This window comes from Paramisgurnus dabryanus, chromosome 3 (assembly GCF_030506205.2).
Source record: "Paramisgurnus dabryanus chromosome 3, PD_genome_1.1, whole genome shotgun sequence".
In the NCBI taxonomy this organism is placed as follows: Eukaryota; Metazoa; Chordata; class Actinopteri; order Cypriniformes; family Cobitidae; genus Paramisgurnus; species Paramisgurnus dabryanus.
This window is the reverse complement of record NC_133339.1, coordinates 16,869,746-16,883,554: the sequence shown is the minus strand read 5'-3', so window position 1 is coordinate 16,883,554 and position 13,809 is coordinate 16,869,746. Positions and strand designations below refer to the sequence as shown.

General features: G+C 39.4%; 1 protein-coding gene across 1 annotated transcript in view; it reads right to left on the bottom strand.

Moving 5' to 3' along the window:
* Positions 1-13,164, bottom strand: part of LOC135768486 (meiosis inhibitor protein 1) — a 36,811-nt gene extending 23,647 nt beyond the window's left edge. The window contains exons 1-2 of the mRNA XM_073813841.1: positions 13,036-13,164; positions 12,852-12,960 (exon numbers count right to left, since the gene is read on the bottom strand). Of these exons, the coding sequence (XP_073669942.1) occupies positions 12,852-12,960; positions 13,036-13,164 (238 nt within the window). The remainder of the gene's footprint in view (positions 1-12,851; positions 12,961-13,035) is intronic.
* Between the last annotated feature and the right edge of the window lie 645 nt (positions 13,165-13,809).

Here is a 13,809-nt window from a genome sequence, read left to right as displayed (position 1 = left end):
TACACAGATTTCTGAACAATATTTATGAGAAATAGGCCTTTTGTGTACATAGAAAAAGTATATGTTTTTCTATACATGTCTTTGCAGAAAACTGAAATGAAAAAAGAAGGCAAAATACTTTGTTTCCCTTTAGCTTCCAGACAGACTGTAGCAGTCAGAAATGTCATCTGCATTTGTCCAGAGAACCCACGGAGCAAAAACACGTCTAAAAGAAGTAATAATAATGTCTTTGTCTAACGTTTAAAAGATGTTCCATGATGTTCCAAGGGGAGCTGGGAGGCAATATTTGGACTTGACTTTAATAAGAGCCACACCTACAACAACAGGTAGTGGGAAGTACAACTGGTTCCAAAATCAGTTTTACAAGTAACTATTTTTAAGGGAAAGGATATGAATCTAAAGATAGGCTCTATGCTAAAGCAGGCAGAAAAAATACAGTGGATGAGCAAAAAAACCCCTTGGTGTTTGGTGTCATATTCATTTATAAACAACATAATGTTTTTACATGTATTTTAGGAACAATTGTAATTGTGTAGAAATGATGAATAAATGCAAAAAATGCAAAAAAAATTACATTTTTTCAGCGGCTGTATATTACATAAATGATAGAGTATTGCATATAAACATGTGCCAATTTCATGTGATTTCTTGTTTTTAAATAGCAGGTAGTTCTCCAGACTATTTGACAATAAATTCTCGATTTACAAAAAAATTCCATATGAGTTCATATCGATATCTGGTCAGGTGTTCAGATTTAATATTTTTGGCACAGCCATAGACATCTACTATCTGTAAGAACAAGAAAGAATTGGCCTTGTAAATGTTTCAGGAAAACGTGTAGACATCATAGCATAAATTCCATAACATCCCAATTATGTGATACCAATTTCACGTGTTTGCTCATACATAAGTTCTTACATATTTTTTTAGTTAGTTCCTAGTTATTGCCTTGATAATAGAAAATATAAGCTAGGCATCATGTATGACAGATCCCAATGTGAGGTTTTAGCTACAAAATGAACAGATCCTGCCATGAGCAATATAGGAGACATATCTTGTATGTATAGGGCTTATATGTGGATATTTATAAGCAATACATGAGAACAATATGGCCTGTATATGCACATATATGCACCTCAATTTTGCCTACATGTATATGCAACATATACTGTATGTGCATATAAGCTGCAGGTTTCATGTGCATATATCCTCATATAGGTTCTTTCCATGTGGGTTTGCATGTCCACAGACATCCATAAGGGGTCATAGTCTGACGTTTAAACACTGAACCTTTTTGGTACGTCCACATACATTCAAGAGGGGTGCAAGAGTGACGTCCAGACACTGACCCTGTTTTGCATGTCCACAGACATCCATAAGGGGTCATAGTCTGACGTTTATACACTGAACCTTTTTGGTATGTTCACAGACATCCATAAGGGGTCATAGTCTGACGTTTATACACTGAACCTTTTTGGTATGTTCACAGACATCCATAAGGAGTCATAGTCTGACGTTCATACACTGAACCTTTTTGGTACGTTCACAGACATCCAAAATGGGGGCAAGAGTGACGTCCAGACACTGACCCTGTTTTGCACGTCCAGAGACATCCATAAGGGGTCATAGTCTGACGTTCATACACTGAACCTTTTTGGTACGTTCACAGACATCCAAAAGGGGTGCAAGAATGACGTCCAGACACTTACCCTGTTTTGCACGTCCACAGACATCCAAAAGGGGTGCAAGAATGACGTCCAGACACTGACCCTGCTTTGGAAGTCCACAGACATCCATAAGGGGTCATAGTCTGACGTTTATACACTGAACCTATTTGGCACGTCCACAGACATTCAATAGGGGTGCAAGAGTGACGTCCAGACACTGACCCTGTTTTGGAAGTCCACAGACATCCATAAGGAGTCATAGTCTGAAGTTCATACACTGAACCTTTTTGGTACGTTCACAGACATCCAAAAGGGGTGCAAGAATGACGTCCAGACACTTACCCTGTTTTGCACGTCCAGAGACATCCATAAGGAGTCATAGTCTGACGTTTATACACTGAACCTTTTTGGTACGTTCACAGACATCCAAAGGGGGTGCAAGAGTGACGTCCAGACACTGACCCTGCTTTGGAAGTCCACAGACATCCATAAGGGGTCATAGTCTGACGTTTATACACTGAACCTATTTGGCACGTCCACAGACATTCAATAGGGGTGCAAGAGTGACGTCCAGACACTGACCCTGTTTTGGAAGTCCACAGACATCCATAAGGAGTCATAGTCTGAGGTTCATACACTGAACCTTTTTGGTACGTTTTACAGACATCCAAAAGGGGTGCAAGAATGACGTCCAGACACTTACCCTGTTTTGCACGTCCAGAGACATCCATAATGAGTCATAGTCTGACGTTTATACACTGAACCTTTTTGGTACGTTCACAGACATCCAAAAGGGGTGCAAGAATGACGTCCAGACACTTACCCTGTTTTGCACGTCCAGAGACATCCATAATGAGTCATAGTCTGACGTTTATACCCTGAACCTTTTTGGTACGTTCACAGACATTCAATAGGGGTGCAAGAGTGACGTCCAGACACTGACCCTGTTTTGGAAGTCCACAGACATCCATAAGGAGTCACAGTCTGACGTTCATACACTGAACCTTTTTGATACGTTCACAGACATCCAAGAGTGGTGCAAGAGTGACGTCCAGACACTGACCCTCTATTGCACGTCCAGCAGACGTTTAAAAGTGGTTCTGAACTAACGGACGTTATACAGATATGATCTGAATGTCTCCCAGACGTTCCATGTTTGGTGGGATGGCGCTCAGCATGGAGAGAGAGTGTTCAACACTACAGACAGGCTATTAAAACCGCCAGATCTACCTATCTCAGTACGCTTATTAAAGAAAATCATAACAACCCTCGTTTCCTGTTTTGCACAGTTGCGAAACTGACTAGAAACAAAGAACAAACAGAAACCAATAGTAAATTCCAACACAATAGTAACGACTAGGGCTGTGACGGTGGCAAATTTTTACCACCGCGGTGGAACCATCAACAACAACCGGCGGTGTTGCGGTGGTGGGGTCCATGGGGGGGTTAGGGTGGTTTAAATGGTGAAAGAAAATAAAGTTTCACTAAATGCGCTTCCTGATGCGTGCGACTTTAACGTGGTAAAATTTTTATTTCACAACAAAAGACAAACGTGATGTGTATGTATCACTGTCACTGGTGACCAAAAGAAATTAAAGCAGACGCACAACACAGTGACATGGCTAAACTCCAACGTGCTGAGTTATGCTAAAATCCACCAGTTTAGTGGAAACGCCATACATGGTAATGTAGCGGAGATTTGTGTATTAACATAAAACAATGTTATAAATTTGTATCTTAGGCTTTAAATTACTGTACAACTTTTGTTATTATTATTTCACGTGTAAAAAAAACTGCAATTTTTACTTATTATTTTGTTTAATCATTCACCTGATATGTGACGTCACACAACCGCCGGTGGCACTTCACCACTGCGGTGGCAACCGTCCCACCCCTAGTAACGACTTCATGAACTTCTTTACTAACAAAATTATTTCTATTAGGGAAAACATAGAAGCTACGCAAGCAGCCACCACTCTACCCAATAGTAAATTTACCACTAGATTACCATACGAACATCTTGAGTCATTTAAACCTACTACAATAGAAGAGCTCTCTAAATTAGTAACGTCATCCAAATCATCGTCCTGTATATTAGACCCCGTTCCCACAAAATTACTAAAAGAGGTATTTCATGTAGTGTCCGACACGGTACTAAATATTAGGGATGTGCATTTATGTCATTTTTTCATTTCGATTAATCCATAGGTCTGAAGAACGAGTACTCGATTAACTGGGGGCGGGGCAATCTCACGTCATGGTGAAAATGAAAATATTTTTATTAAAAACACTCAAATAAAACTTAATTTTGAAGAAACTACGACAGAACAATGAACACATACTAGATTCCTAATTAATCAAATGTTTTTAACAGAAACCTCTAACAGGAAAAGCTGCGTGATGAAGTGAAACTAAAGGGTTAATAAACACAAACTGAAGCCCTTTCTATTTGACGCACTCTGCATAATATTAAGCCTTTATACAACATAAATGTACAACGTGCATCTATCTGCATAAAATGCAAGACTTTAACTAAGGTTTCAACTAAGTTATCAAAAAAAAAGAAAGTTTAACTCCCTTTGTGGATGTGCATCAAAAACAGCACACTTTTAAACACGTCCAGTCAAAGTTCAAGCTTCATAACATTAAGCAGCTTTAAGTGTTTTGCTATCATGCGCGTTTAGCTGTGTCGTGTCGTCCTCTTACCTCAGTCAAGATGTAATGGTAATGCTCGTATGGCTCTCTGGTATCTCTTGACATTTGATGTTTAAATATGAGATGATAATCCATTGAACTTTTGACGGCGCTGTACATTTTGCACCTGACTGACTGTATTTCCGAAAATCAAGACATCCTTTTAAACCATAGTGCCTCAGTGATGTGAGTTGTGGCTGGCTTCACGGGATCGGCGGGCTGGCGCGCATTGCGCGGATCGGCGGGTTTCTGCGGTGCGGTCGCGCGGAATTATCTGTTTGTTTTTGAATCACGCATGGTAATGTTACTGATGTCATACGTCGGTCTGCGTAGCTTGACACGACGTCAAACACGCATCTCCAGACCCAGTCTTAACTACCACATGCGCTTGTAATGCTAATCAGACATCCAAATGCCGCCATATCCACAATAAATAAATAAATAAACCCACATGATCATCGTTTTCGTGATCGATCATCGATGCCACGTTCGAGTACTCGAGCAATCGAGTACTCGTGCCCATCCCTACTAAATATCTTTAACTCATCTCTAGAATTAGGATACGTTCCAACAGCTTTCAAACTAGCAGTTATTAGACCGCTCATTAAAAAACCAAACCTTGACCAGGGAGATCTTAATAACTTTAGACCAATCTCAAATCTACCATTTCTTTCTAAAATATTAGAAAAAGTTGTGGCAAGCCAGCTACGCACATTCATAGCGAATAATAATACATATGAAAAGTTCCAATCAGGAACCACTATAGCACAGAGACAGCGTTGCTTAGAGTTACAAATGACCTCCTATTAACATCCGATCGTGGTGAAATCTCAATCCTTATATAACTAGACCTTAGTGCAGCCTTCGACACAATAGATCACAGAATCCTACTCAATAGACTAGAAAACTATGTTGGCATCAGTGGTCAGGCGTTAGCCTGGTTTAGATCGTATCTAACCAATCGATATCATTTTGTTTATGTAAATGAGGAAGAGTCCTATCACTCCCCCGTTAAATACGGCGTACCTCAGGGATCAGTTCTAGGTCCTATCCTGTTCTTGTTATATATGTTACCTCTAGGAGACATTTTCAGGAAACATAACATTAGTTTTCACTGCTATGTGGATGATACCCAGCTTTACATCTCGTCACATCCTAGCGAAACCCACCAGTTTGCTAAGCTAACAGACTGCATTAGTGATATTAGGGCTGGATGGCACATAACTTTCTTATGCTAAACTCCAATAAGACTGAGATACTTATTATTGAACCGAATCGCTACAAACATAATATGTCAGATTACAAGTTGCACATAGATGGCTGCACGGTGGTGCCATCTTCCACGGTTAAGAATTTAGGCGTAATGTTTGACAGCAATCTACCTTTCGATAGTCATATCTCCAACGTCTGCCGCACAGCATTCTTTCATCTTAGAAATATCTCAAAAATACGCCATATGCTGTCTGCATCAGATGCAGAAAAGCTTATCCATGCTTTTATTACCTCTAGAATAGACTATTGTAACTCGTTACTCGGGGGATGCAATGCAAATCAGGTAAACAAGCTACAGCTGGTTCAAAACGCCGCCGCAAGAGTGCTTACTCGATCTAAAGTATGACCACATTAGTCCAATTCTGGCATCTTTACACTGGCTACCAGTTAAATATCGCATACAATTTAAAATATTACTAATCACCTACAAAGCTTTAAATGGACTAGCACCCTCGTATATTAAAGAATTACTACCAGAATACAATCCACCACGTAAACTGCGATCACAAAATTCTGGTTACTTAATTATCCCTAGAATATCAAAAGTGTCTAAAGGTGGTAGATTATTTTCCTACTTGGCCCCTAAGCTCTGGAATGATTTACCAAAAAATTTTCGAGTATCAGACACAGTCGAGCAATTTAAATCTAAACTTAAGACATTCTTCTTTAACAAAGCATTCACATAGAATGTCCAGTAAATGTACTTTTCCCGCAGTAGTTATTTTGTCTAGAACAAAGCAATCACATACCTCATATGGGTAATTTACTCTTGCCGCAATAGTTAGCCTGTCTGGAACCGAGCTGAATTAAATCACTATAATGTATGACAATTGCATTACATGTGAACGGCCCCAACGCTATTAGAATTCTGTTTTTGTCTCCCTGTCTCGTCCTCGACCACGACGACAATGAGACAAACAGACCCAGTTCCTGTTGCTATGAAGGTCATCGCACCACTGATCTACTGGCTGTCCTTCAACGTGATGCCCAGCCGATGCGCGACCAACGGCCACCGGCTGAACCAGTTTAATCCGCTTACCCGCTTCCTATCCCTACCGTGTCTATATATATAAATATATATATTAATTTCTCCCTAGGGTTTTTTGTCCTTCTAGGAGTTTTCCCACCGGGTTTTCTCCTAAGGGGGTTTTTTAGTCCCAGGGAGAGTCAGCCAACTTTGGCTTAACTTAGCACTTTACTGTATACATTACATTATTAATACAATTGTACGGTTTATTCTTAGCCGCTTTATTCTACTTCTTATCCTATCTATTGATTTTCAGTGTTCTACTCTACATCTACTCATGTAAAGCTGCTTTGCAACAATTAACAATTGTGAAAAGCGCTATATAAATAAAATTGAATTGAAAAAATTTAATGACTTGCGAATTTAATGCTCAGTTTACCTTAATAAACCAGGCTTGATGACGTATGCAGCCTGCATATTTGACCTCCGGAGGCTGCAGCCTTCCAACTGAGAAACGACCAGAAGTATTTCCTTGCCTTTTTCTAAACAAATATTGTTGCATTTTCCGCAATGGCACTCGTTTTTCCTCTCTTTTCTGTGAAAATTGTCGCTCCATATACAAGTATACCGATATGTTTAGGTCTGCTGCTTTGTTATACGTCACGCGAGTGACAGCGGAACGCAACAAATGAGGAAGAGGAAAACGCTCGGATCTGATTGGTGAATGAATAGGGTTTGGTTTTACACTGTGTGAGTGTGAGCAAGTTTGACTGATAAGGCATGCTGGATTAGAGGGTATCTGAGTAGAGGGAATTATATGCAAGAGAATCGCCGTCATTTAGAAAGAAGAGCGCATGCATTTGTGTATGAATCAAGATCGTGAGTTTATATAAAAAATTTCCTTAAAGGGGAATCAAACCTGGGTCGACCAGGTCGACGAGTCACATGATAGAAGTTGCTCTCTACACTCCTTAAGTAGCCTTAAATTTGTGTTGAGGAAGTGGAGGAAGTGACGTATGCCGTAAAGCAGTCGAATTTTGTAGTTCTTTTTGTGCTCGGGTTACTACCTGAAACCCTAAGTTTTACGAGTAAAAGCGATACAGACCCCGTCAGGCTATGGTAGACATGTCATTCAACCTATTTAAAGTCGATGCACTATCACAAGGGTCTATATTATGAAGGTTGAAAAACTACAAAGTGTCACTTTAAAAGTCAATCTGCATCTAATCTAGCTAAATAAAGTAAATTTGCTCGAATTAAAGTCATTTTATAGCCTGACGTTGTCATACTCAATTCTAGTCAGAATTTGAGTCTGATACCGCTCCATTGAGCTAAAATTATGAGGCGTGTCTCAACCGAAAAATGCCTCTCCACTCAATTGGATAGACCAATGACCAATCAGAGCAACGGAGTGTGTGACGTATGTTGAAATGTCGTCTTTTGCAGCCTGACCGAACTGCTAGTAATTTTGCTACAATGATACTAACATCATTGTAATTATACTAAGTCTGAGTTAGCGAAGGTACATCAACACCTACTATGTTTACAACATTTCATTTATATCACAACATTAAGTATTTACTAAGTCATACAGTAAGACTATCTCTTACCATTTGTACGTTAGGTGAACTTCATCCACGACGATAGCTACCCATTACGTTGGCTTGAAAAATATCGGAGCCTAGCATGTCCCTCCACTTATTCAGCAGTCACGATTTCGGGCTTCCGAAAAGAAGCTGGCAACGACCGCTAATTATATCCATCTCGTCGTGCACGCCGAGTTGCATCGCCGTGATACCCATTTCTGTTGCTTCTTTAACTTTGTCCTCCATAAGTGCGACCAACTTTTGCCGAATCCCGTAAGAAGGACCGCGAAAACATAAACAAATGCCTTGATCGCGTTTCTCTGTTCCTCTTTTTAAATCAATGCTCTGTCGATATCTTTTAGAACAGACTCAATGTCAGATTCCACACATCTGAATTCTACAGCGGCAGCCATTTCATTGTAAACAGATTGAACACACGCGCTCTTTGGTGACGTGGTTGTGTTGATCATCTGTCCATCATCGTATAAAGCCCGCCCTCAGAATTTGATTCGTCGGCCAGTTTTGGTACTCGCATAGTAGCTCCTCAACGGAAAAACGCCAGACCGATCTTCCCGTTTTTCAAAATGTGGTGGGCGGGGCTAAGATCGGCTGGCACCCAGGCTAGTCATTTTAGGATGCCAAAGTCAAATTTAATCGTATAACATTTATTTTACCAGCAACAAAATGGTAGCCAGTGAAAATGCTGAGTGCCTATAACTTTTGAAAACAACTAGCCACTTTGGCTGGTGAGCAAAAAAGTTAATGTCAAGGCCTGATTACTTCTTAGAAGAACATACACATCTGAAATGAGAAAGTAAGTGTGCTTACCCCATTTAGCAAGAGTGTTAAGTAAAATGTAGCCTTAATAATCCACAGAGTATGTATAGGCCTATGACAATGTGTAGTAAATTACCTATAAAATCGTTTACTTTAAACTTAAAGTGCCCATATTATGTAAAACTTGCCTTTTCTGGGTTTTGGGGTGTTCATTTGCGTCTCTGATGCTCCCACACGCATACAAACTTGGAACAAAAATCCATCCATGCTGTTTTGAGTGAGATACATGTTTCTGAATGTCCTCTGCCTTGAGTCTCAGATTGCATGAGTTTAAACTCGGCTCCGTTGTGACGTAACTAGCCGTTTCGTCACATTCCGTTTGAATTTTGCCCGCCCACCACCCCACTTGCAGGTCTCCATCCACCAGGGAGCTAGAGAGCAAAGAGCAGTCACTTCGCTAATACCCTCTATGCTGTTATCATGTCTCACGGAAATAACAGCGCTATTTGGATATTATGGATTATACTCCCGCCTACTTTTAAAAACAAAGTTTTAACGCGTGTTTATTGGAACCTAAAGAGTGTGTTACGACGCAAATAGTCATCAGATTGTAGGCGATAAGATGTTCATGCGAAATCTGATGTAAGACTATGTATCTATATTTCACGGATTATACGCATTTGTGGACAAAAATGGTCATTGAATTTTCTATGGACTTTCATGGATCATTCACACATCTGAAACAGACTGGATTCGATTTGCGATCGTTATGTCAAACACAAAAGGTAAGAAGTCACGTTATATTTTGCATGTTGTCATTTTCTGTCACAAAATACTACATTTACGATGCTAGAGCATCTATATCTCAAAACAGAGACCATACACTGATGCTAATCCCGTAAATTATACCTTTTAAATGTATAGTAATGTGAAAAAAATTTTGTAATGTAGACCGTAGCCTATATAGATACTTTTTTGCAGGCTATATAGTTTGCAGCGTGGTTTCGAAAGTTAAAAAATATATATTTAACGGCTTTATTTTACAATTCTACATGAACTAAGTAATAGTGCTTTGCCAAACTAAGTGTTTTGCCAAACTAACCAAGACCGGGCCCTACCGACCCGGCTTTTCTGACGAGGCTAACGTACCCCCAAAACTATTGTAACTTTACGGTCTGGACCTCCCGCTAGCTTCTAGCAATTAGCACGCGGTCCACAAGCAGTATACATCCCCCGCCGGGTCTAAATTTCTGTCATTTGCGAAAATAATGCGTTTGAAAATGTTTAATATCGGGAATATGTTAGCATTGTCCAGGGAAAACGAGTGTACTGTTGAGACTGCTACATCACAATTTCCTCTGGAACCATTATGTGTCATGAGTTTCTCCTGGAATGTACTTATTAGTGGTACTTTTTTGCTTGATTTGTCTGTTGGCAACATAAACCGTTAATAATAATAATATATAAAATAATAACACAGTATGGTCTGTACTGCTCACGATACCACTGATCATGCGCACGGGCACATGGCGTTAGCAGTGGGGCGTGATCAAAGGAGCAGTAGCTCATAAATATGTATTGACCAGCTCAAAACGGCACAATCTGAAATGCACTGAAACAGAGGCTACTAGAGATGGGTAACAATCTTTTCCTACAAGCTATTTCGAGCAAACAACTTTTGAAACATGCTTTATGGAACTCATACACCTATTTAACTTGTGAAAAAGCAGTCATAATATGGGCACTTTAAACTGAAGTGAGATGAAACTAGATCAAAGCACAAAGCAAGCTGTTGCTAGCTAGCTGCTAATTTTATAAAATTTTATATGGTAAACAATTACACTATTACACCTTTTAACACTACGTTTTTAATGCTGTTTTTAACTGATATGATTATACTAAAATAATGATCAGGTCCATGGGCGAGGCTAGCCCCTTTTTAGGGGTGCTTCAGCACCCCTAAAAAGGAGCTCAGCACCCCTAAAACTTGGGGCAAGAAATTTAATTATTCTAAAATGTTCGTTCGTCTTTGACCAGGTTAAATAATGTCCAAAACATACTCCGTAGTTTGTGGTTTAAAATGTATAATAAGGTAGAAAATGAAAACCTCCCCCCTTAGCAAATGGTGTCATCCTCTTCTACTTCTCTGTACCTGCATCGCCCCGTCCGTCATTCAGCGCGAAACACACGCAGAGTGAGAATCAGTTAAAAGTGTTGTGATGCAACTTTTTTGTTCAAATCTTACAAAATGTTTACGTTATGTTTATAATGAGCCAGTACATCACGAATCAATCTTTCAAGCCGTGTTTTTGTCTTATAATGAATCACCATGGTACACGTATAATAAGTGTTTATTTTCGGATTATTTTAGTCCGGCGGGTACCCGCGCGCTGCGGAGTAGTACAGTACCTGGGTGACTCGTCCATAGACTTAAACGGAGAGAAGTAGCGCCGGTTACAATGTTCTTCCGCAAGACGCATGCAGTTTTGTGCGTCTCAGTGGGAAAGTTGCATACGTGTGTCTCCGTTGTTAAAGTTTATTGTATGATTTATCGTTAATTTGAGACTCATTTTAACAATCGGGAGTCATGTAAACATCACGTGCGTCTTTTCTGGTCAGTCGTCATGAAAACATGGCGTTTGGAACAGAGTGAAAACAAACTACATATCACTGTATACCACCAGTACCGGTAAGTTATGTGTGAAATCACTAACTGTCTGACTATGAAACTAGACAATAAATATTTTTTAGTTTGTCACATGAAGGGGATAACGTTTTAACCCTTAGTGCAGGAGTCACAAGTGTTTTGTTTTAGACATATAGTAAAGGTAATGGTTCAATTAAAGGACTGTTAAAAGAAAAGATGCAAATTAACAAACTATTAATAAACCTACCATATGTTGTAGGCATAAAAGTTATAAATTAGGAGATTTGACATTTTGATAAAGGTTAATTAAAACGATACACTGTATATTCACATAAAACCATACCCACACTGCTGGTGTAGCCCACCTTTTGTCCTGAGACTTTAATATGGCATTAATGGCAAAAATGTGCTAGCTCACCATTAATTAGAAATAAAAAGGTTGGCAAAAAAAATGCACCTGAAAACTCATCAGATTGATGCTTTAAAATATGTTATTTTAAAAAAAATTCTAAGGGGGAGCATGCTCCCGGACCCTAGAGGGGTAATATTCTACTCATCTTTTTCACCCCTGACCCATTTTCATGCCTGAAAGGTCTCCAAAAAAATCTTTATTTTGGAGTTAGTAGAACCAATGTTAAAATGATAGCTATTTAACAATAGACATATTATTGGTTTCTGTAGGAAAAAAGAGCGGGTGGTGGCAGCGGAGCTCATTGGGTGCTCAGCACCCCTAAAGCTCTAACCCTAGAATCGCCTCTGATCAGGTCTATCAAAAAATTATTTTATCTTTCAAAACTATGAAAGCCAGTCGTGGAAAAGCACCGCTTTTTTGCAAAGAGGGCAAGAAAGGATAACAGAGTGACAGGTAATATCTGTTAATTGCATAGTCTATAATTTGGAAGAGGTTTAAAACTGAATTATTCTCAGCAACAGTCTGCAAGAAAATCAGGGCTTGACATTAACTTTTTGAGGAACTTGTCCTTTGGACAAGTAAATTTATGTTTCACTTGTCCATGCACAAGTCACTTGTCCGGGTAAAGAGTTATACTATAATTATAAATATATTTTGTGTTTTGCTTTGTGTCTCACGCATTAGTGAGCAGGTGAAGTTTACTCTCATGTGTGTTTGTTTTATATGTGTTGTGTGTGTATTTCTCACGCATTAGTGAGCAGGTGAAGTTTACTCTCATGTGTGTGTGTTTTATATGTGTATTTGTTTGTTTTATGTGTGTATTTCTCACGCATTAGTGAGCAGGTGAAGTTTACTCTCAGGTTTTCTTCACAGTACAGCAGCTCGCGTATCTCCTCAGCGCGAGTCACGCACACCAGCGCAGCGCGCTTGCGCAAAGACTGTAGAAACATGAGAGCTCGATAAACACCGTGTTCCATTCTTTAAATAATTTATCGCGATTTTCTGGTTCTTACCGACACGTCCGGCCTTTCTATCATCTCCACGACGCATGCGACACATGCAGCTCCGCGCTCCCAGTTTGCGAACCACCGCGGCGCGTGGTCAGCGTGAATGTTTTCACAAATGATGTCTAAACTCGACATGTTCACTGTTACTCGACTTTTAAGCACTTAAGATGATGATTATATCACTTTTATTTTACACTTTTCTCTCAGTGCGATTAAGATATTAAACCTCTACACAGTGAAGAATTTATTTACCTCAGTTCTGGTAAATTAGACACGGCGGGTCAATCTGACCAATCACAATTGTGGCTCGGAGACCAATAACCAATCAAATTAAAGGATGACAACCGTTTTATATACTTCAAGCAGCGCTGCGCAGATAGATCGTCTTCTGACATAAAACTACCGCGAGATTGATTCAAAAGCATACGAAGAAGTCTGCTCTCGCGGTACATCAATGACAAACTGCTGAACGTGTTTGTGCAGCAGCGCAAGAAATGAGCATGCCTATCAGGGTAATTTTGCTGTTAGAAGAAATTCGTTGCAAAACGAGATAACTCATTTGTATTTTTTGTATTTTTCAGAAATATCGTTTTTTGGTTGTGCATTCCAATAAATATCAATTCAACTGCAGTTGGTTTGTTTTCTGCATAACTTAAAAAAAATACAGCTAAGTAGCACCATAAAACAAAATAATAACATGATAACATAATAATAAATGTTTTGACAAAAATGTTAAAAACGGATTTATCTCATTTTGCAACAAAACTCTTCAAATATTAT